The sequence below is a fragment of the Danio rerio genome, chromosome 3 (assembly GCF_049306965.1).
Source record: "Danio rerio strain Tuebingen ecotype United States chromosome 3, GRCz12tu, whole genome shotgun sequence".
NCBI lineage: Eukaryota > Metazoa > Chordata > Actinopteri > Cypriniformes > Danionidae > Danio > Danio rerio.
Window position 1 is genome coordinate 16,689,632 of NC_133178.1, and position 25,140 is coordinate 16,714,771.

A 25,140-nucleotide genomic window follows, 5' to 3' on the forward strand; every position below is an offset into this window, starting at 1 on the left:
ATTGATTGTTCATTTTTCAGTAAAAATGGTCATTATCAAAATCTTAAACAAAAAAAAACCCTGCTTTCATTGGTCAATATAGCACACCCCAGCTGCTTTTAGTAGTTTTGTGTGATGTTCACACATTCAATTCTTCACAGTCACTTTTTTCCTCATTCTCTTCCCTTTTTTTTGTCCTGCAGCATCTGGACCTGGAAACTTCTTCTTCCAGTTCGGTTAGCTTGGGCATTGTCCAGCACGTATGCAGTAGTTCCACAACCTCTGAATTCCCCCGAAACCGAACTGCTCTCCTCCATCCCTGCTCTCCTGATGAACGACACTCTGGTGAATCAGGCCTTCGGGCGCCACAGTTGGACCTGCATCTGTGCCATTGGCTTGTTTTTTTCCTGCTCGCGCACAAAAGACAACAACGGCAGGGGCAGACCATACTCTACCACCTCACACTACTCTCTCTCTTTCTCTCTCACTCCGATCAGTGTGTCCTCTTAATCCAGCTTTTCTTTTATCATTTGGTTTTCTTAATCCACAATATCGAATGTACCCAAGTGCATCATTTCCACATTTATTATTTTGGAAAAAAAAAATCTTCAGTTTAACAGCTGATGTTTGGGGGGGAACTTAAGAAGGTGCTACTTGCAAATCTCCTGTTTCTCCTTGACCGATCGCAAAATGCTCCATATCATCCAAACTAAGACAGATTTTAATGAAAAAGCAAGGTGTATCACAGGAGTTTCATTACTACTAGTGACGTATAGATTGTCTAAACCTGTACAAAGCCAGAATCCACACAGATTATATACATGCAACATTGCAAGCCATTTTAAAGACCTCAGCAAACATGAATGCAGCGCCTCATGCCAAATCTCATCACATATATATATATATATATATATATATATATATATATATATATATATATATATATATATATATATATATATATATATATATATATATATAAAAACACGCAAGTCGATTCCTGGATTGTTCGACTACTGCATACAGAGGTTGAGAGAAAGCGAGTGCAAGTTTATCTTTTAGCACCTGTTGGCCACGTTCCCTCTCTGTAATGTTCATTTTTTTCGTCATATGTTGCCATTCAAGCCCTTGCTGCATTGTACATTTTACTGGAATGTAAAGTGTTTTTTTGTTTGTTTTGTGTTGATAGTTTATGACTGTTTAATTTTTTTTTTTAACTCTGAAAGACACTCACATTTTTGATATGTATATTTATTGTAAATTCGCTGGACGTGAGCTTCGGACGGATGGATGGATGATCTTTGGATACACTAGGATCTGTATAGGTTAAACTGTATAGGGGAGAGAGTATTTTTAGCCAACACTCATAATAATAATAACAACTTCTGATTTAGAGAGGAAAAATGGAGATTATTGATCTGGTTATTTGTGGATTTGATTCCATTTACTCTGCTGTGTGCGTGCGCGCGTCTGTTTGTCTGTGTGTGGATGTAAGTAAACTGCAGGCATGATCAGTGAGCCATGTTTGGTGATCTCTACTGTTTTAACTAAGTGTTCCTCCACGTTGGATGCTGCAGATTTGTCGCGCTCCACCATTCTCTTGCTGTATTTGACCTGGCCGTGTAGTTCGTTCAGAAAACGTAAATTCGTCTGGAATATGTTCACGTTGCTCATCTTGAAAGATCTTCAGTGTATTCAAAAGATAATGTCCATGCTGACTTGGCTCACGCCGCTGGAACAGTCTCGACTATGGACCGTTTTTAAAGAAAAAAAGCCATGTAAATAAAGTAAGCCTCTTTCTGTTTTCCCCTTCACCACATGCTTAACTTTTATGTCTCCAATACATTTTTAAAAAGATATATAAATATTTTTTGTCTTCAATTTTGCTAGCTATAGCATTGTTATTTGTACACATTTTAGCAAATAAATGTGGTTTATTAAGTATTGAATGTAGTTTTAAATTTAATGTATTCCTGTGGTTCAATGCTGAATTTTTATTACTTCTAAAATCATTATATGATTATTTGCATTTCTATTATGATCAGATATTAGTACAAAATCACTAACAACTCAAATCACACGTAAAAAATATGTAATTGTTAAAAGAGAAAGACTTACTGTATGGGAGTTGGATTATCACAGAAAAAAATATATATAAATTTAAAATGGTAATTACATAATGTATTTTTAACAATATCTATTATATAAATGCATTTATTTTTGTGCAAATACTTGTTTTAAGCGTCATGAATTAACATAACATGACACTAAAACTGCCAGCTGTCTTAATTGATTCATTCATCATTCAAATGATTCATTCAAAAAGGCTGGTTCATTAAATAGTGACTGGCTGTGTGCTGGAAAATGTTCGTCTCGACACTGAAGACTTTGTATCATGCTTTTAAATCACAGGAATTGATTAAACTTGAGCTGCATTAAATAAAAATACTTAATACAATTGAATTTTGCTGTATGTTTGAATAAATGCAGCCTTTGTGAGCAGAATAACCACATTATAACTAATTCTAAGATATTACAGATTCTAAATTTTTTTTTTGGTCATGTATATTTTTAAACATGCAAATGTCTAAGACAAAGTGTGTGTAAAGAAACATTTACAGAATGAAATGTCAAACATTTTGAAGATATTTTAAACAAAAAACATCCTTTTTAGAGTGTATCATTACACTAAAACCCAACAGTCAACTTTATCAAGTGAAATGAGTTTAAAATTGATTTGAGTAAAGCACATAAGCACTGTAAAACCCGGTAGTTAACTCCAAATGTACTGAAAGTTAATTCTACTCATTTGAAAACAGTTTTAAACTCAATGTTTAAGGTAACGAGTTTAATAAATACCTCATTAATTCAACTTAAATGGAGTAAGTCCACAGTATAGATAATTTTTAACTCAAATTGTTTGTTGCAATTGGTTTCCTCACGGTTTTGAGTTGCCTTCTAAATGGTTTTTACAGTAATAATGTGCTTCAGTGCTTCGTTTACTCAAATGGATTAAGTTCACAGTACTCATTAGGGTTAGTTTTTGGATTGAGATGGTTTGTTATAATCCACAAATGGTTCAAGTAACCTTACATTTTTGGATTTTACAGTGTAGTATGATTGTATACAGTATGTATAGTGTAAAACAAAAGAGTAAGGTGTATAAATGGTCTAAAAGAGTATAAAAAAGTATAAATGAAACGTTTTCTGAGGTAAATTTGCACATTTAGGGTGAAATGGCGTGCTGTGTGTTGGCATGTCAATCAAAGTTCCTCTCACAGTTCATTGGTCCCACTGTGTTTTGTTAGTCACGTTGCTAGGATACACCAGACAGGACTGCAACCTCACGTATAGATGTGTACTGAAACGTTTTGACATAATTTTGCCTAAAATACGATTAAAATGTTCGATAACGAGGAAGGACAAGGCCCGAAAAGCACCTTCACCACCTACATGGCTGAAGGAGACCAGCTGTTCCAGAGAGGAGAGTATGTCAAAGCCGTCGAGAGCTTTACTACGGTAAGCCAACTCATGCAGGCTTTATGTGAAACGCACATCTGAAAATATGGTGTGTCTAAATTTGTTTTATTTTACAATAAATACGTGCTGTCTGTTATCCACCAGGCTTTAACTTTGCAACCGGATGATAAGAACTGTTTAGTTTCCAGATCCAGGTGTTATGTTAAACTCGGAGACGCAGAAAACGCGCTGAAAGACGCCGAGAGCTCACTTAAAGACAACAAAAACTACTTCAAGGTGTGTTTATTTGCAGTACTGGCTTATTTTCCTCTCGTTTTTGCTCTGAAATGCATTTTTCAGTAAAGTTACCGTTGATATGTATCTGTGTAGTAAGGCATTTGCCCTGAAGAGGGCGTACTTGTATAATCTGATTCGATCGTTCTCTGGATATCTGATAAGTAATTTGAATTCCATGTATAGCCCACTTTTTAATATAAACAACAGCAACAGCGATTATATTTTATAAATAAAATTATAAAAAGACATTATACAAGAAATAAAATCCAAGTTTACAATTTACATTTTTGATATGAGCTATACAAGCAGAAAGTTACTTTAGAAAGTAATGCATTACAATATTGAGTTACTCCCCAAAAAGTAACTAGTTGTGTTACTTAGTAACTTTATATGGTAATAATGCATTACGTTACTTTTGAGTAAAATTTGCCCTACTTTTTATTACCTGGCTGAGGCTTCAGAACTTGTTTTTTTTCTGTTTATTTCTTTCTTTTTTAAATAGAGGAGTTCTGCAATTAAAACACATGGTATAACCTAGACCTACATTTACCTTTAAAAACCACATCCAAAAAATATACAAGCAGTGATTAACATAAGAGTACACCCCTCACAAATCTATCTTTTAAATTCATATTTTAATAGGAAGCTATACAATATTATATTTAAATATACAATAGATTATTCAGTACTGAAGCCAAATCTGAAGCTTATCTATCAAAATAACTTACTACAACTGTCCAAAAACCAGTACACCCAAATTTATCTGTAATAAAAAAATTAAGTTTGTTGTTTTGTAGGTTGTAATTTTTTTTTTACAGCTTGAATTGAATTGAATTATCTTTCTATTTCTAAAGATGATCGGTAACTAAAATATTATTTCAGTAAATATATCTGTTTAAACTTTTAATTCCTCAAAGGTGCCCTGATTTCTCAAACTGCAATTTAAAGGCTTAACTAGGTACAATTATGTAATTTAGGATAATTATGAATAATAGGATAACACTGGTTTGTTCTGTAGCCAATTGAAAGAAGGATATTTTAAGGGGGTTAATAATATTAAAAGTTAAGTAACTATCAGACACAAATATTTAAAACACTAAATGATGCATTTAATTTAGAAATAAAACCTAGTGTTTTATTTCTAAATTATTTTTGGTGTACCAGAATACGTTGACAAACAGGGAAAAAATGTTGGCAACTTATGATGAAATGGCAACCTATGATTTTGGCAACCCACATAAGTAAGACTCTCTCGTCTTTAACTGATCTGTGCAAACAGGTTTAAATGTGATAACCAATATTGTTTGGTGTCATATTTATGCAGAAGACCACTATAAATATGTCAGATTGTTGATTTGTTTATTCCATTTTGCTCTACTATACACACTCACTGGCCACTTATTGGGTACATCTGTCCTGGTCTGAGTATTTGAGAAACTACTGATCTACTGGGATTTTCACACCATCTCTAGGGTTTTCAAAGAATGGTCAGAAAAAGAGAAAATATCCAGTGAGCGGCAGTTCTGTGGGCGCAAATGCCTTGTTGATGCCAGAGGTCAGAGGAGAATGGCCAGACTGGTTCCAGCTGATAGAATGGCAACAGTAACTCAAATTACCACTTGTTACAGCCGAGGTATTGTGGTAAATATTGACTTCTCATTAATTACAAATTATCAGACCGGAGGTTTTGAATATCAGAAAATAGACTTTATTCTCCATAATAAAGCCGAGAAAGAGCAGAGCAGACCCCAGAGCATTCTGAAGTCTCTCCTGCACCTTCTAAAGTTTCAGTGTGTTTGTTACAATTTTTATACAGGATTATTTGACACACCCCTAAGTCTCTTTTTAACTCTTGACCATTTTTGAATAGGTTTCTAGTCTAAGGGGTCCTGCTATTCTTGGCTCTCAGCCCACTAGCTCATGTCAGCAGAGATGTTACAGGTCTATGTCAGCAAAGTATAGATGCAACTTATGCAAAGGAACTAAGTGTTTACATACATTGTTATGATAGGATAATAACTTGATAATATATTACTCATTCTAACTTCTGACACATATAGCTTTATAGAAGTATTTAACATATATGATCAGTGCTTTACATATTCAGTTATTCTACACAATCAGTCACTCAGCCTTCTCCTAGTGTTGCTCCTGTGCAGGCATACTCATCTTACACAGACATATCACTGTATTTTTAACACAGGCTGGCATGTTTGCTGCAAACACTACATACATTTTGAGAAGAGAAAATTAACTGCTTTACACTTAGAAAATACTTCACACTGAGAGAATAGAAATCTTCTTTAATATGCAGAAGAGCATCTCTAAACGAACAACACGTCCAACCTTGAGGCGGATAGGCTACAGCAGCAGAAGACCACTCCCGAGTGCCAATCCTGTCAGCTAAGAACAGGAAACTGAGGCTACAGTTCACTCAGGCTCCCTAAATTTGGACAATAGAAGATTGGAAAAACGTAGCCTGGTCTGATGAGTCTCGATTTCTGCTGCGACATTTGGATGGTAGGGTCAGAATTTGGCGTCAACGACATGACAGCATAGATCCATCCTGCCTTGTATCAAAGGTTCAGGCGTGTGGTTGTGTAATGGTGTGGGGATATTGTCTTGGCACACTTTGGGCCCATTAGTACCAATTGAGCATCATGTCAACGTCAGCCTACATGAGTATTGTAGTTGACCATGTCCATCCTTTAATGACCAAAGTGTACCCATCTTCAACTGGTTTCATGCAGCATAATAAAATGCCAATGACATGGCATTTTTTAACATGACAATAAGTTTACTGCAATCAAGTGGCCTCCACAGTCACCAGATCTCAATCCAACAGAGCACCTTTGGGATGCGGTGGAACGGGAGATTCGCATCATGGATGTGTAGCCAACAAAGCTGCAGCAACTGCGTGATGTTATCATGTCAATATGGAGCAAAATCTCTGAGGAATATTTCCAGTGCCTTGTTAAATCTGTGCCACGAAGAATTAAGGCAGTTTTGAAGGCTAAAAGGGGGTCCAACCCAGTACCAATAAGGTATACCTAATAAATTTTTTTTATTTCTGTTGTAATTTTATTTTAATTTAACATGTTTGTTAATTTATTTCAGCAGCAAGGAGTCATTTAGGGAAAAAAAAACAATTTTGGTTGTACAAAAGGTTTTGTATAAGCTTGGGGGAAAATAATAATATTAACCTTAAAATTGTTTTAGAAATGTAAAAACTGCTTTAATTCACGATAAACTAAAAGAAATCAGAATTTCTCCACACACACACACACACACACACACACACAAAAAAATCCCTGCTCTGTTAATTCACTGGAAAAATATTTGAAAAAGACTGTAAATAAACTTAACTGTATATAAACACTAACCAGCATATTCTCATGTGTTATATTTTATTTCATTTTTGTGGAAGTTTAAATCTCTGCAGTTTTTACAACCTATTCAATTCACCTTTATTTGTATAGCGCTTTTACAATGTAGAATGCGTCAAAGCAGCTTAACATAAAAGATCATAGTAAATTGGAACAGTGTAGTTCAGTTTTTAGTGTTTAAGTTCACTTCAGTTTAGCTCAGTTCAGTGTGGTTTAATAATCACTACTGAGAGTCCAAACACTGAAGAGCAAAACCAGAGGGTTTGCAATGTTGTGGCATCTTGGAAAACATGTATATTTTTATATTGTGTCTGTGTGTGCTTGTGCGTGTGCGTGTATGTGTGTGTCATGACACATAACTGTTCCAAGATGGCAAACACAAAAACATGTCTGGAGCAGTTGAGTGTAGCATCTATGCATACATAACTATGATCAAACCGAGATACTCTGCTAAGTAAGCATCATGTGATAGCGATAACACCTGGCTTGTTCTCAGCAGGCATGTGTTATCATGCAGGAATTATGAAAGAAATTCAAGTATCAGAAACCTGTTTTGTGCCTTTGGGGGTTCTCCATAGGATTCTGTCCCCGCTGTTGATGCAAACTGACTGAAATATCTTCATAATGTATTGCAGGGTCTCTATCAGAAGGCTGAAGCCTTGTACACTATGGGCGATTTTGAGTTTGCATTGGTCTACTATCACAGAGGCCATAAGCTGCGACCAGAGCTACAGGAGTTCCGGCTGGGAATTCAGAAAGCTCAAGAGGCCATAGACAATTCAGTCGGCAGTAAGTCCTTTAAGGGTTAGTTCACCCATGAAAAAAAACTCTGTTCATGATTATTCACTCTCATGCTGTTCCAAACCTCTCAAATCTTTGGTCTTCTTCAGGATCACAAATATTTTAGATGAAATCCTGGAGCTCTCTCATTCTCCATATATACATATATATTAGGGTTGGGGCGATAGACGATGCCATCGTTCATCGCCGATGGCCAATAGACAACAAGATGACAACACATTGTCATGCGCTCCTCTGAGCTCCAGAGAGCATTGCACGTCGAACAGATAACCAAGTATGTACAGCTGGATCGCGTCTCAATATCTCACTTGTTAAACGTGATATTCAGACATACCAAGTCTCCCGAAAGTTCCGGGAGTCTCTATGCATTTACGTGATTATTAATGCCTGCAAGGCAAGGCAGTGGCGCAGTAGGTAGTGCTGTCGACTCACAACAAGAAGGTCACTGGGTCGCTGGTTCGAACCTTGGCTCAGTTGGCATTTCTGTGTGGAGTTTGCATGTTCTCCCTGCCTTCGCGTGACTTTCCTCAGGGTGCTCTGGTTTAATAAAGGGATTAATAAAGGGACTAAGCCGACAAGAAAATGAATGAATAATGCCTGTAAACGAGCGAAAATCGTACGTCTCCCTCCCAGTCCTCTAATAAGTCGCGCACCCTTCTCACCCCCGGATCCTCCCTCGCTCTTCAGACACGTCGCGTGCACTCTGTCAACCCTACCACCCCCACCCCCACCATCCCAGCTTTATTCAACAGTTTCTTCTTCTCAGTGTCAATATAGTGTGCACATTCACAAGAGTGAATTTCATGCAAAATGTCTTAATTTTTGTTCTGAAGATGAACAAAAGACTCAGGGGATTGGAACGAACATGAGGGTTAGTAATTATTAAAGGAATTTTGAACTAACCCTTTAAACACAACCCGATAAGAAAGATGGAACTCATATTTTAGTTATATTTAAAGAGACATCTCAAAACCCACAGCAATATGTCTCCCCAAAGGTCCTTCCTCTGTGAAGCTGGTTAATAAAGGTGACCTGTCTTTCTTCCATAACGGGGTGAGGTTTTATTATTATCCCTTCTTACTCTCTAACATGCTCTTTTATGTTTTTTGGCTTGTTTCTAGTCCATACATCAAAAAATTCTTAAATCAAGAAGCATATTGTCATGTTTTAAGAAATAATATGCCAAGGTTAAGTGTGTTTTTCCATAAAACAAGCAAAAAATCTGCCAAAGAGAACAGCAAAATAATATTATGCCAAATCAAAAAACAAGATTGTTTTGTTTATCCCATTGGCAGATTATTTTGCTTGTTTTAAGGAAAACTCACTTAATTTTGTCATATAATCTCTTACAACAAACACAATATTTTTGCTTGTCCAGGAAAAGCTTCTTGATTTATAATTTTTAGATATTTGGGAGCCTTTTTTGCAATGTATGAATACACATGTTTTTGTTCTATATATCATCCTGAAGGTTCATCCCCAGAATTTAAATCCTTCTAATAAGAAAGAATCCAAAAAGCACAGCAAGAAGACAGACAAAGGTGAAAAAACAGCCAAGCAGCTTCTAGGAGAGCTGTACAGTGATAGAGAGTACTTGAAGAAACTTCTACAGGATGAAGGTGTTTGTTTTTGTTTGTTTAATTTTATAGAGGTTGTTAAATGTTAGTTTGTATCTGCAGCAATGCAAATTCTACATAAGGTACAATCTGTTCTCATGCAGATCTTGTCAAATGTAAGATACGAAGTGGAGAGCGCGTGCAGGATCTGATCGTAGGCTCTATCTCATATCTGGACACGCGGATGGCATTCTGGCAGCAGCAGAAACCCATTTATGCTCGTCAGAGAGACAGAAAGCTAATGCAGCAGCAGTGGAGCAAGGTTCTGCACAAGCCTCCCTCAGATCCCACACGATACGTGCTCAGCAGTCTGGAGGAGATCGACACAGGTGAACATCTGCAGAGGCTTTATGTTGCTAACAAGAAATGTAGCATTATACAAAAGCATTTACAGCACCATTTACAAAACTGTGACTTCTTCATGTTTTTTAATATATACAGTTAAAGTCAAACTGATTAGCCCTCTTGAATTATTAGCCCCCTGTATATATTTGTCTCCAGATTCTGTTAAGATTTTTTCAACAGATTTCTAAACATAACACTTTTAACAACTCATTTCTAATAACTGATTTATTTTATGTTTGTCATGATGACAGTAAATAATATTTGACTAGACATTTTTCAAGATACTAGTGCTCAGCTTAAAGTGACATTTAAAGGTTTGATTAGGTTAATGAGGCAGTTTAGGGTAATTTGGCAAGCCATTGTATAACAGTGGTTTGTTCTGCAGACAATCGAGAAAAAAAATATTGCTAAAGGGAGCTAATAATTTTGACCTTAAAATAGTTTTTAAAAAAATTGCTTTTATTCTAGCTGAAATAAAACAGAAGAAAAAATATTACAGGAAACACTGTGAAAAATTTCTGGCTCTGTTAAACATTATTTGGAAAATAATTGTAAAAGAAAACAATTATTTTGACTTCAACTGTATATTTTTTATTCATGGCCCCAACAAGACTAACTATCTTATAAAAAAAGACTCAAAAAGGAAAGTAAAAATCTATTATTGTGAAAGGGTTATTGTTTAAAATACAACAAAAAGAAAAATACAATACAAAATACAAAAAAAAAGCTGTGTCTTTTAAGAAGGAGACGAGCGGAAAATCCGGATGTCAACATTTCCAGATGCGAAAAGATCTCGGATAAACAATGTTCCTTAGACACGTATTTCCGTTGAACGTCGCGTGCACTGCAATCCACACGTGAGTCCAGCTGCCCTCTCATAGCGGAAAAATGAAAACAAAACCTTTGATGTAGCAAATAAAAAAAGCAACACTGACGACTCCAAACAATTCGTCTTCTCCCACTTGTTTTGGCAACACAACGTGGTGTCTCTCTCTGCTGTCTGAACACTGTATCGGGTACTAAATTAGTCTTCGAAGCTATCATGCATATTAATGAAGTTGCACCGCATGCACAATAGAGCGTGCTGATTGGCAAGTCTTACTCATGAATGAATTCAGCACACTCAGAGATGTCACGAAGTACTCCCCGGTACAGAAGTGCAGTCTACATGCTGGAATACACGCTAATACACGGAAAAATTTGTTTCTAACCGGAAGAATAAATTTGCTTGAAATAACGCAAAAATAACCAATTTTCGATTTTTTTTGTGAAATATATGTGTACTAATAGTGTTTTTAGCAGCATGGGACAGATATATGACTGACAACACAAAAAAAAATTTTTTTTTGTTTGTGACCCTTTAATATGCTGTTTATTCTTGTGATCGCTGAATGTTCAGTGTCACGAAAAAAAAACTGTGGAAAAATTCTATGTTATAATGTTATAAATGTCTTTGTGGTACTTTTGGTTAATTTAATGTGCCCTTGCTGATTAAAACTATTATTTGCTTTTAAAAAGACTTACTGACGCCACAATATTGAATAGTGACCTGCACCACCATGCATACAGCACCATGTTTGATCTGCATTTTTGATGTGAAATCTAGTGATTTCAAATGTAACTAGCCAATTTCAAAATTTCACAAGATTTCTCCAAAATCTTTTAGTTTTGCAATTTAGTCACATTGATTTACTGTTGATTACTAATGACATTTGTAGATATCACCAGCCCCAGTTCAAACTAAAATATATATTTCTAAGAGAATATGTTTTTCTTACTAGAGTATCTCTGTTTTATTGTTTTGTTACAGGATTTGCACTTAAAGAATTTTATACATATTAAGAATCTTGTATTGATTTGATCATATTCTACTTGATTTTTTCCTCCTTATTATATATTTCTCTATATTACTTTTAAAAACCAAAGATAATTTTTGTTGTGGTTGAGAATGCGCACTTCTCACAGAGTTCAGTTAAAAGTCCAGCTAAATAATACATTTCTAAGTAAATATGTTTTTCTAACTGAAGTATCTCCATTTTAATATTTTGTAATAGGACTTGCATTCAAAGAACTTCACACATTAAGAATTCCGTATTTATTTGACATGTCTTTGATGTTTCCCCCTTGTTAAATATTTTTATGTATTAATTTTTAAAAACTAAAGAGCATTTTTATTGTTGTGGTGTGTTATAGAGGGATACAGAGTTAAATTGAATGTTCTTATTATATCCTTGCATTTGTGAGTTAATAAATATTAAACTGTTTCTATAAATTAGGCACAAAATATTGATATGGAGTCGAATCGAAATGTCATCACTGGCTAAGAGTATCAATATCGTATCGTACCACCATGATGACAAAGCTGATTTACACCCCTACTAAGAACACTGAAGCAAATCCTGGCTGCATTTACTTGCACTCAAATAATCTGTTCGAAAAGGTTAATAAAGCACTTAATTTTAGAAATGATTTGTAATCTAAATATAAGTTTTAATGATCCCTATAAGTAGTGTAATTGAAATAAAGTAAATACAATAGAAGTACAATATTACAAATAAGCAATGAAACAATAAAAATCTGGAAAGACATAATCATATTTTTAGGCCAAAAAGAGACAGTGGATATTATGAAAACTTTAATTGAAATTTTTAACATTTTTGTTAAATGAATTTAATGTTTTTCAAACAATTTAATCTGCAAAAATTATCATAAATATAAAATATAATAAAAAATATAATAAAAATATAACCATAAATATAAATAAACATAAATATTTAAAAAATTATAATTTAAAAAATGTGAACCTAAACTTTCTTAAGCGCAAACGTTTCAAGTGAAATGTATGTAAAACACATATAAACACATACATGTACATGTAAACAGATTTGCAATTAGATTAAATTCATATTGACAGACATTGGTGCATTTGAACTATTGTATGTTATTGTATATGTAATAATTATTTGTTTAAATGACAGCTTTGAGTGCAGGCTATACAGAAAGCGGCCTGAACAAGGCCCGAGAGCTCATGAAGGTGGTGAAGGATTGGTCTGAGGATGCGCTGCCCAATAAAAATGAAGTGCTTGGGAACCTGCACAGCTACATTGGTAAAGTCTGATCTATCCGTTACCGAGAACACAAGATTTAAACATACAAAACCTATCATGAAAACAGCCGCTGTACTCTATGCAGGCAATGCACTAATGGATCTTGGGAATATGGACAGAGCTTTGCATCATCATGAGAAAGATCTGGAGCTAGCCAAGAAATGGTGAGCAGGAAAATGAACTTTTAGTTTTTCCTAGTTGTTTAACAAACTGCAGTTCATCATTAGGTGTGTTTGGCTTGTGCTTTGTTTCATAGCGACCTGACAGACAGTAAATCCAGGGCTCTGGACAACATTGGCCGTGTTTACGCACGGATTGGCAAATTTCAGCAAGCTATAGAAGTGTAAGTGTGTTTGTCTTTCATTTATGTTTACATTGGAAGAAACTGTTGTAATAGTCATTTACTGTGTGTGTTCATGAATGTGTTTGTGTAGCTGGGAGAAGAAGCTGCCTTTAGCATGTGGCGGGTTAGAGAAAGCCTGGTTGTTCCATGAAATCGGCCGCTGTTACCTTGAGCTGAAGCGCTACATGGAAGCTCGAGACTACGGCTCCCGCTCGCTCATGGCCGCCGATGACATCAGCGATGAGAAATGGCAGCTCAATGCCAGCGTTCTCATGGCGCAGGCAGAATGTGAGTCCAAACCACACTCAAAAAATGATCAACCTACTTATTTAAAATGAGCTGATATAACACAATTCTTGAGATTTTTGGGAGGACAACTTAATTGTTTCATGTTTAATCTACTAAAACATCTAAAAACTAATAAGTTAACTTAACTCTTTCATGTTTTCCCAACACAAATCGATTTTGTGGAACCCAACACTTTTTAAAGTGTACACATTATTATTGCTGTTTGTTCAAAGTACTTATTCAAAATAAGCTGAAATAACACAATTCTTGAGATTTTTGGAGGGACAACCTAAATTTGTTAATTAACTTTGAATTTATTTGTGTTGGGATAACAGGAATTGTGTGAAACCCTGTATTTCTTTTACAATGTACACTACTTAGAATACCAGGAAGACCAGGCCCAGGTTGGCTAATCGGACGGTGGGCCGGTCTGTTTTTTGGCCGCGAGGGCCGGTGTCCCTAGCAGCTTGCACTCTCAGCAGTCACACATTTTTCATCTATTTATTTATTTGACCATAGCTTTACTCTTTTTATTCATTATTTTGCCGCAGCGTCACTCTTTTTATTTATTTTCTCACAGCCCCGTGAGAAAAATGCAGCCTGCGGGTTAACTATGGTTAATGATGATGATGATGTAACTATCGACCCCAAACAGCGGCACCTTAGTGAATATAAGAATTCAAATAATTAATAATAATGAATAATACACCTGCTCAATGAAAATCAAATGATTCACTACATTAATAAATCTGACATAACTTGATCAGAAATCTAAAAAGGGGAGAAAAAGATTGAACCATCAAAAGAAAGTCATGCTGTGTCTTAAGGGTCACAAGTCATTACTTATTTTTTATTGCAACTGTAGTAGCGCAATTGTGATCCAGTGGTAAGCACCTTGCGTTTTAACGCCGCGCACCCGTGTTCGAATCTCACCTGAAAAATTATTATACTTTTTTTTTTTCATTTTTATTGTAAAGACATATAAGACTGTTAGGGTTGTTGAACATTTGAATTTCTAAAGCAGCTGTTTTCTTGAAAAAGATGTGATTAGTGAAATTAGAAACTGAATTGGAATCAGTCGTGAACGGTCTGGCTTGAAACTCCAGGCCTGAAAATGAGTCCCACTCCGGCCCTGAGGAAGACTGATTTCTTATTAGAGACAGTAATCTTATTTGCGTTTACACATGACTGGTTTACTTTGGAAGATAAAAGAGCTAAAGTGTTTTTTTTTTTTTTTTGAATAAATTATTATTTTTATTATTTATATATATCATGATAGTTTCTTTGATGGTTTTTGATAGACGATGAAAACATCTTGTAATCATATCCTTATTCAGCAGATTTTTTGGGTGCGAAATCCAAGTATGCCTCGTCAAGTATGCTTTTACCCATTCTCGAAATTGTTCCTCAGCTTTTGACCTATGCAAGTGCACGGACGCATGTTGAATGAGAAGTGAGAGCACAAACACACATTGAGCATACACTCTGAGCAGTGGCAGAGCTCGTAAGATTCTAAAATCCCTGTTAGTCTTCCGGGCAGGGGTTTTTGAGTTTTTAAAAGACCAAAATATATTCAAGTGGCTCGAATAGACAAGATCACTTACTACATTACTTACTTACTTACTTACTTACTTACATTACTTACTAAATAAAAAGGAATACAAACATTACTGAATTAAAACAGTTTTGATGGTATTCATTAGGGGCTACACATATATTTTTTGAAAATAACCATGCTTTATTTACATTTTTTGAATTCTCCATGAAAAACAATTGGGAGGCCGACCTTTGATTGTTTGTTTTTCCAACTTCGTAGCGAAGTACCTTTTTTATTCAAACACATTGATAGTGGCCTCCTTCATCCATGAAAACTACATACAACATAACTACACAATTTGTGAAAGAATGCAAAAGCATTGAATTAGGCTACATTTGTCCTGCCATTATTAATTTTTGGTAGCCCGACAGGAAAATATAAAAGCTGTAGGACATCCCGCTAGCAGTTTTGTGATATATAATATGCTTATATAATTCTACAAATAGAATTAAGTAGGAAATTCAATAGAAACCCATGTCACTGGTAAGAATGAAAGAAATGAAATCCTCACACAGATTTTGTGTCATATTTAATCTTATAGTGTGTTTAAATGTTAAACAGCTTTACTAAAAGTATACACAGTACTCTACTTCTAGCTATTAATGCAGAAAAATGTCTGTTTAACCCTTTAACTGCCCACTCAACCAAATGGTTGACCATGTTTTGAATGTTTTACATGATGACTGTTAAAGTCATTTGAAGAATGACTGTTTTTAATAATGGTGTTTACACACACAGCTTTGTTGGTTTACAAAAACGATCAGACAAACATCCTTTTGCACTACTACACTTGATTTTGGTTTTATAAAAAAAAGAAATCTGAAATATTTTATGGCTTACTTTAAAAAATAAAGATGATTTAGAGTTCAAAAATGTTTTATTTTGATTATGTTTTTAAATAAATTGGAATTCTACTTCATATTATCAGATTTTTCATAGTACATGTATTAATTCTGGTACTTTTACTATAAACCGACATATCAACTGTTTGGTAGAAATGATTAGAATGCATTGAGTGTGTTAACTAGCAACATTAGGAGTAATAAATGCAATCCAAAGTTTTTTTCTTTATGTGATAGTTTAAGGGTTAAAGCATTCTAATTTAAATTACGTCTAACATTGTGTTAAAAAAGCCCATTTTGTATTAGCATTTACAGTAAAAGATGTTTAGTCCATTATAAGACACTTTTGTCATCTGTCACTTTAAATGTTGAGCTAATGCAATACATTATGATTGGCTGTCAATAGCTATGTTTTCATTAAGTTTCTGTGTTAACGCAAGACTTTTATCGGGCGATTAAAAAAATATCATCGTTAATCTATTCTCAAAGTTGGGTTGGGAGCTGGGTCTATTCTACGCAAGCTATAATGACTTTCACCTTGATATTTTAGCATGGATGTGTACCTGACCGGTGAGCAGTCTGACAAAAAAAAGTGTCATTCTGTATCAAATCAGCTGGATGCCCTTATGGATCTTTTACTTACTTCGAAGACACTACTGACTACGCTTACATGGACATCTGTAATCTAGCTATTTGCCTTAATAGACAATAATATAATTAAGGTGTTTACGTGAAGTGCTTTCATGTAAGTTTCCTGTAATTTTGGGTGACTTTAACTGCAGTTCAGCAGTTTCAATTTCACTCATAAACATTTCATTCATGCCGCTGTGACAAACTGGGGCTTTAGACGCAAATATAGAGTAAGGACTGGTGAGAGTGTTATGCAATTTAATAACGCAGGCGTAATGGAAAGAAAAAGTTCACCATTTCACGATTTGTCTGTTTGTGTGTATGTGCGTTCCTCTAGTGACAGTAGCGTGTGGATCTTGTTGGAAATAAGGCTGTACATGACTGTAATAGTTTGATTGCGGTGTTTACTTCAATAATACCACTAATATCTGCATACTCCACATGTCTTAATTCCATTTCTGTTTAGTTCAGTTATGACTTTAGTCGGATTAAGGTGATCAAAAATCGCTGTTTCGAGCTTGTGTAGGCCTACAGTTCAAAATTCATGTTTAACTGAATAAACAGTTAGTAAGCACATCTTATTGAACATCATTTATTTTCATCACCAATTATCATAGAACAGTTTCTCAACAGGCGATGAGCCCCTGGCTGTTTCCAAAATGCATCACATGCACCACCTGGCTTGAGAAACCCGTTCTCAAAGACTTACTTTTAGTAATTTTTTGGGTATTATATTACATATAATAAATTACATTGGGTAGAATATTACATATTCTGAATGCCTTCGGCAGAATTCAAATGAGCCATTTTAATCTAGATTAATCTGGAGTAATTCCAAGATAACAGTGAGATTAATCGAAATTTTAAAAAATAATCTATGCCCACCTATAGTTTCCATCCACCTATTTTCATGCACATTTTGGATATGCGCATAAAAAAACAGTTGATGGAAACGCCAAGATGTGCATCAATTTTGAAAAATGTGCATAAAAAATGTATGCTTATAATTGAGTAGGATAAACTTTTTATTCAATAACCAAATATGTGCATTACCAAACTAATTCCAGTGTACGCAATAAACAAATCATGTGATTTTGTTATAAGAGACCATGTGATGATAAAATATGTGTGTGAATGGACAAACCAGCAGGCTGAGCACACTGTAAAACATCAGAAATGTGGTTTTAATCATTTTAAAACGCCTTAACCGTTTCAGTATTAGTGTTATTATATTATTAATGACCTCCAGAACTGTTAAGAGCGCAATATTATTAAATAAAAGAAAAGATTCACGCAGCTTCTTCTACCTCAGCAAATTCTGTTTTTACTGTTGATATTTGGTGCCAGTTAATCAGGAAGCGACGATTTTGTTCTCTTTGACTCTCTTCTCTTCCAGTTTAATTTGCTTCTTTGGATAGAAACATAGCTAGTGTTTTATCTGTTGTTTCTCAGTTAGAAAAACTAAGTAGTGACTCTAATAGGTTTTGGGGGTAACACATTACAAGTTACATAAATTATGTAATCAGATTATTTTTTCATGTAACTAAAGCAACAGATTACTTTAATTCCTAAGAAAATATCAGAGTTACTTTTTCAAAAATCTATCACCAGTTACTTTTTGTTTTCCCCTTTATTGACTAAGAATTTCAAACCTGTATGAGTTTCTTCTGTTAAACACAAAGGGAGTTATTTCGAAATATGTTGGAAACCTCTAACCATCAACTTCCATAGTATTAATTTTTTTCTACAAGTATTCAGTTACTTCAGTTTATCAGTTTATACTTCAGTGGTTTGGAACCACTTAAAGGGCCATGAAACCCCCTCGTTTCAGCAGGGTGTTTTCACACCTCTTCTTTGGAAAAAGTCAGAAAAGTGGGGGTGTCCAGCTCTGTTTAGGGGGGAGTGTCGGAGAAACTAAAGTGGGAGGGTGTGGGAGTGTCTATTTGGGCACGCGCGAGTTTCAGTCAAAATACACAGGAGAAAGGGATGGTGTTTAACCTACATGGACATCTGTAGTCGAATTATTTGCCAAATTATTAAATGTTGGACTTTAACTGCAGTTTGGCTCTTTCATTCAGGGAATTCATTCATGCCCCTCGCGACAAATGAGATATTTGATTCGAGGATCTGCTCTATGCGTGTATTTTTCATGCAATGTTTGTTACCGCACAGCGAATGAGAGAAAAAAACCCTCAGCATTTCCCGGAAACTTAGATGCACACGGCAGGTAGCGTCCGAAAGCCGCGTGTGTTATTCCGGTCACAAAATGCGGTGCTAACATGTTTGCACTCAATGCAATAGTTAACTTATTTGATACGAACAAACTGAATATACAAAGAGCACTGGTCACTCACTTACCAAATCTGTAGAGACAGGACAATCACCAGCAACTAGAGCCGCGTCTTTATGAAGAGAAGACTACATCCGGAATCCGGATTTTAGCGTTTGCAGATGAGAACAGCTCTCAGGTAAACAATAATCCTCCTTAGACACGTAAATTATTGTTGTTGAGCGTCGCGTACACTGTAATCCACACGTGATCCAGATGAGCTCTCACAGGGAGAAAATGAAAACGAAACTTAATGGCAGCAAACTGTAAAAGCAACACTTCACGCTTGTTTTGCCAACACAACGTGGCGTCTCTGTGGTGTAAAGACGGTGACACTAATGAATATTAATGAAGTTGCACAATAGAGCGCGCTGATTGGTTTGAACCAACCCTTACTCATGCATTAATGCATCACACTGTAAGACGTAATAAGGCACACTCTGGCACAGACGCCCAGTCTGCACGCTGGAATACAGGCTATTATGTCATGACCGTGACGCAGCTTCAAAAATTCGTTTCAAACGGGAAGTACGAATTTGCTTGAAATAACGCAAAAACAACCAATTTACACTTTTTAGTGAAATATAGGTGTCCTAATAGTGTTTTTAGCAGTGTGGGACACATATACGACTGTCAACAGCTCAAAAAATGTGTTTTGGTGTTTCGTGACCCTTTAAGGCGGGGTAAATAGTGAGTACATTTTCATTTTTGAATGAACTATCCCTTTAAATGTAAACGGCGCAGTTCGAACTACATTGCCCAGAATCCCAGGAAGACAGAAATTTAATGCAATCTGTGAGCGTGAGTAATCTAATCCCACACACACAGCTCAGAATCAATAGGAGTGAATGTGGGTGTTATGTGTGTTTGAGCTACCCCACGCTCTATGATTAGATCATTTTTACATCCTCTTTCTCTCCTGCACAGTGAAGCTGAGCAACTACAAGGCCAGTGTGTTACACTTTGAGAGGGCACTGGAGCGGGCAAAACTGCTGCAGGACGACTCTGCCAGCGAAGCCATCCAGAAGGTCAACACAGACATTCCTGTCCTGCTGTCTCACTCTATCCCTTTTACCATTCATCTCACTTCTAGCCTTTTATAGTCCCACTCAAACTACATTAAAACAAGTGGGATTCTGTGTCACGCTGCATACATAATATATGTGTGGTAAAGGCATGGTCACACTTACACGGTACAACTGAAATATACATGTACTTGACAACAACGTTTTGTGTTTTTGTCTCAATCTTATTGTCTCACTTAGAATAATAATTAGAATAAATGATAAAAATGTACACTAGAATGAACATTGTACATTTTGATTTTATGTGAACAGATATAAGTAGCAACCAGCAACATATAAAGAAATCTTCATCAGGCAACACTTCATTTACCTTTTATTTTAATGACATCAACACACCAGGTAGCTTCCTACAAATTAGAAAAAAGACTGCCTAATTATTACAAATTATTCAAATATTTGTCAAACGCTACTTGTTTTGTTAATATGAAAGAAGATAGAATCAACTGATCAGTTGGCTTGACTCTCCCATTCCTCTGATATCATATTATTCACGTTGCGCTGGTGTTATTTCTTTCGTTTTAATCGATTCCCTTATTCTTTTTCACATCGCAGGCTCTTTGTGAAGCAAGACTCAGAGTGACTCAATGAAACCAGAAAAAAGCCTCAAATAAAATGGCTGCAGTCGGCTCCATCATCCTTCAAGACAAGTCAGAACTAATGCATCCTTCCTACTGGAATAAAATCCGCCTGAGGAGCGCTGCAGTCAGGTGTCTTTAGTTAAGGTTTACTTTATGACTGCCTTTGTGCTGGTTTCCATATGGGCAAAAAGATGTTTCACATAGTTTTACATAAATAAACTGTCACTGTTTCATAGATATAATAAATCATGTTTGATATTTGTGATGCGGTGTCCAAGCGATGTTGCCCAGATACCCCTGAATGTTTCATAATATACACACACACACATACCGTGACTTTGTGTTGAGTACTTTTTTGTTCATAGTCCAAACTTTTTTGAATTGAAAATCATTAAAATAAGTTTAGCATAGTGTAATATTAATCCAATTAATTTTATACTCCTTTACAAGTCAATACTGACAATATGCTAAGCAAAAATATCCACAAATGTGTGTGTGTGTGTATATATATATATATATATATATATATATATTAAATATATATATATATATATATATATATATATATAATTAAATATATATACAAACTACCTGACAAAAGCCTTGTCACTGATCCCAATTGTAAGAGCAACGTATAATAACTTCTAGTTGATCATTTGGAAAAGTGACAGAAGGTAGATTCTTCTGATGAATAATCTGTTGAACTGCATCTCAATCATTACAAATACTGCAGAAGACCTATTGGAATCCACATGGAGATCAGTCAAGTTTGGTCAAGGAAAAGTCATGGTTTGGGGTTACATTCAGTATGGGGCATGCGAGAGATCTGCAGAGTGGATGGCAACATCAACAGCCTGACGTATCAAGAAATTTGTGCTGCCCATTACATTACAAACTAAAGAAGAGGGCAAATTCTTCAGCAGGATAGTGCTCATACTTCAGCCTCCACATCAAAGTTCCTGAAAGCAAAGAAGATCAAGGTGCTCAAGGATTGCCCAGCCCAGTCACCAGACATGAACATTATTGAGCATGTCTGGAGTAAGATGAAGAAAGAGGTATTGAAGACAAATTCAAAGAGTCTTGATGAACTCTGGGAGTCCTGCAAGAACACTTTCTTTGCTATTCCAGATGACTTTATTAATGTTATTTGAGTCATTATAAAGATGTAGGGATGCAGTCCTCCAAGCTCATGGGAGTCATACTCAATATTAATTCTTTTTCCACTGCAGCATGACTTTACATTACAATAAAAAACCATGTCCTCTGGTGTAACCTGCTAATTTCTAACCGGCAATTCTAAAAACGTAAATTAAATTGGATTTTTCCAACTATTTTGGAACCACTAGAAAAATAATAAAATATTCCTCATACATGTCCAAAAATGGAGATTAATTGTGCTCAGTTATAGTATTTGTATATTATTAGGAGTGTTGTTCTTAATTGTCAAACTATAAGAAATTGTAACAGTACATTTCAGGAATTTTTATTTCAGGAGTGAAAGAATTGACCCCTTCTATATTTTCATACATTTCTAAACCTAAAGGTTTTAATAACTCATTTCTAATAACTGATTTATTTGATGTGTTCCATGATGACAGTACATAATATTTGACTAGATATTTTTCAAGACACTTCTATACAGCTTAAAGTCACATTTAAAGGCTTAACTAGGTATATTTATACATATATGTGTGTGTGTTTGGGTATCATCTTTCTTATTTTGTGAAAACACCACAGTCACTTGTGAGAAAGCGGTAGTAAAAAAACTATGTTAGTGCTGGACTCCGGTGATAAGCTGAAACAGCATTTCTATTACTCACAAATCCTGTCAGAGCGATGTCAGAACGCATAACCACTCAGCAATCCTGCAGACACTTCACACAGATATCAACAAGACACGACACGCACACTCCAGCTGTTTGAATGTTTGTATTCTCCTGACTGTACAACAGCCCTGTAAAGCATGCGTTCAGAGAGCGCGGCTGCTTACAGTGCTGTTTATAATCTTTCCATTTCCTCTTTTTTAAAACATACAATGGAAGTGAATGCTTTGAAGGTTTTTTATTAGCACACAGTGATTATTATATGACCTAACAGTCTCACTGTTTAGAGGGTCCTCCTCACAGTCTGCTGGAAACAAGACTATACTGTTGCAAGGCCCAAAAAGATGCTTGTTGCTATATGTGTTTGTGTGTGTGTGTATGTATATACAGTACAGTTGAAACCAGAAGTGTACATACACTCTTAAAAATAGAAGATAACCCTTTTTTTAAAATTGTCTGATGGTAAATCATACTAAACATTTACTATTTTAGGTCCATTAGGATTACATAAATGATTTACATTTGCTAAATGCCAGAATAATGAGAGATTTTATTTTGAGAATTTTAACGAAGTTCTAGATAGTCAAAAGTTTACATACATTTCCTTAGTATTTTTTTTTTAGCTTTGCTTTTAAACTGTATAACTTTGGTCAAATGTTTTGGGTATCCTTCCACAAGCTTCCCACAATAGTTTGAAGGAATTTTGGGCCATTCCTCCTGACAGAATTGGTGTAACCGAATCAGATTTGTAGGCAGTCTTGCTCACAGCTTTTTCAACTCTGCCCACAAATTTTCTATAGGATTGAGATCAGGGCTTTGTGATGGCCACTCCGAAACATTCACTCTGTTGACCTTAAAGCACATTTTAACTAATTTGGCAGTATGCTTAGGGTCATGGTCTGTTTGGAAGACCCATTTGTGGCCAAGTTTTAATTTCCTTGAGATGTTGCTTCAGTATGTCTGTTTTTCTACATAATGTTCTTTTTTTCTTCATGATGCCATCTATGCTGTGAATTGGACCGGTCCCTCCTGCAGCAAAACAGCCCCACAACATGATGCTGAAGCCTCCATATTTCACTGTTGTAATGGTGTTTCTAGGCTTGTAAGCTTTCCCCTTTGTCCTCCAAATGTAACACTGGTCATTATGCCCAAACAATTCAATCTTAGTTCCATCAGACCACAGGACATATCTCCAAATTGTCTTTTTCCCGGTGCAATTTAGCAAATTGTAATCTGGCTTTTTTGTTGATTCTGGCTTGTTGATTTTCCCATGTTGTCACAAAAGGAAGCAGTGTGTTTGAGGGATTCCTTAAATACTATTCTACAGTTGTGCCTTCTATTAACTCAAATGTTGTCAATTAACCAATCAGAAACTTACAAAACCCTGACACCATCATCTGAGCTTTTTCAGAGGCGTAATAATCTTCTTGTATGTAAACTTGACTTTTAAGAAAAGTTATAACAATTTCTTTAAAAATAACTCTCTCATTATTCTGCTATAACAGAAACAAATTTGATAATCCTAACTTACCTAAAAGAAAAAGTTTAGTCACAATAACATCTAACTTTTTAAAAAATGGTTATGTGCCTTTTTACACAGTTCATGCAAGTTTCTGGCTTCAGCTGTACATGGTTACACACACACACAAACACACACACACACACACGCACACACACACACACACACACACACCTAACTATCTATCTATCTATCTATCTATCTATCTATCTATCTATCTATCTATCTATCTATCTATCTATCTATCTATCTATCTATCTATCTATCTATCTATCTATCTATCTATCTATCTATCTATCTATCTATCATCCATCCATCCATCCATCATCTATCTATCTATCTATCTATCTATCTATCTATCTATCTATCTATCTGTCTGTCTGTCTGTCTGTCTGTCTATCTATCCTTATATCTGTTTGTCTATCCAATCATCTATATCACTTTAGACATGCAGCCTATTTTCTTTTTTTACTTTCCTGAATATTTTTCCTCGATTGAAGTGGCTGTTTAACAATGAAAAAACAGGATTACAGTGATTATATATATATATATATATATATATATATATATATATATATATATATATATATATATATATATATATATATATACAGTGATATAACGTGAGTATTACAAATTCAATTCAATTAAAACACTAAAGTGACAAATCTGTGACAGGCCCATAGCCAGGGGAGGTCCAGGTGGCTCGAAAGACCCACCCCCACTGACAAAGATGCAGAATATGTCCAATACCTGAGTCACTTTGGTGTGACTTCAGCTAATCAGTTTTGTCAAGTTAAAACTATTATTCCTATTAGTCCAACATTCAGCTGTCCAACAAAACATACAACATACATGTTTTTTTTATTATTCAAATGACCAAATTCTGATTGAGGAAAGTGACTGAGGTGCTGGCCAGTTTGTTATTTGCCTAATAAACTATAATAGGCTACAGTTTTGTGCCTAATTTATTTAAAAGCATGCCTATTTTCTCTTTTTTTAATGAAACGTTATATAATAATATTTTATTTTAAAAATATGCATTTGTTTATATTTCTTTATTTTAAATCTTAAGGAAATAATTTTACATTAAAAAGTGTGGTTAAGATGACCATT

General features: G+C 35.2%; 2 protein-coding genes across 9 annotated transcripts in view; both read left to right on the forward strand.

The window, feature by feature from the left end:
• Positions 1 to 1,838, forward strand: part of dnajc7 (DnaJ (Hsp40) homolog, subfamily C, member 7) — a 30,797-nt gene extending 28,959 nt beyond the window's left edge. For 2 of the 3 annotated variants that reach the window (XM_009299335.5, XM_073938408.1), the window contains exon 14: positions 183 to 1,793. In XM_009299335.5, coding sequence (XP_009297610.1) covers positions 183 to 220 — 38 coding nt within the window. In that variant the 3' untranslated portion in view covers positions 221 to 1,793. 3 annotated transcript variants of the gene reach the window in all.
• Positions 1,143 to 20,945, forward strand: odad4 (outer dynein arm docking complex subunit 4). Of its 6 annotated transcripts, none has more exons than XM_073937599.1 (12): positions 1,143 to 3,498; positions 3,648 to 3,735; positions 7,757 to 7,910; positions 8,902 to 8,975; positions 9,394 to 9,541; positions 9,643 to 9,867; positions 12,862 to 12,990; positions 13,076 to 13,154; positions 13,247 to 13,333; positions 13,425 to 13,621; positions 19,947 to 20,047; positions 20,657 to 20,945. In XM_073937599.1, the coding sequence occupies exons 1-12, from the start codon at positions 3,236 to 3,238 to the stop codon at positions 20,690 to 20,692; spliced, it is 1,581 nt and encodes a 526-aa protein (XP_073793700.1). In that variant the 5' UTR covers positions 1,143 to 3,235; the 3' UTR covers positions 20,693 to 20,945.
• The last annotated feature ends 4,195 nt before the right edge of the window (positions 20,946 to 25,140 follow it).

What these genes read in the sequence shown, in the direction of transcription:
- odad4 (XM_073937599.1), top strand. Translation starts at nt 3,236, where the DNA reads ATGTCAATCAAAGTTCCTCTCACAGTTCATTGGTCCCACTGTGTTTTG. An exon ending in ACAACAAAAACTACTTCAAG is followed by an intron (nt 3,736 to 7,756) that starts GTGTGTTTATTT and finishes AATGTATTGCAG; the next exon opens with GGTCTCTATCAGAAGGCTGA. An exon ending in TCTCATGGCGCAGGCAGAAT is followed by an intron (nt 13,622 to 19,946) that starts GTGAGTCCAAAC and finishes TCTCCTGCACAG; the next exon opens with TGAAGCTGAGCAACTACAAG.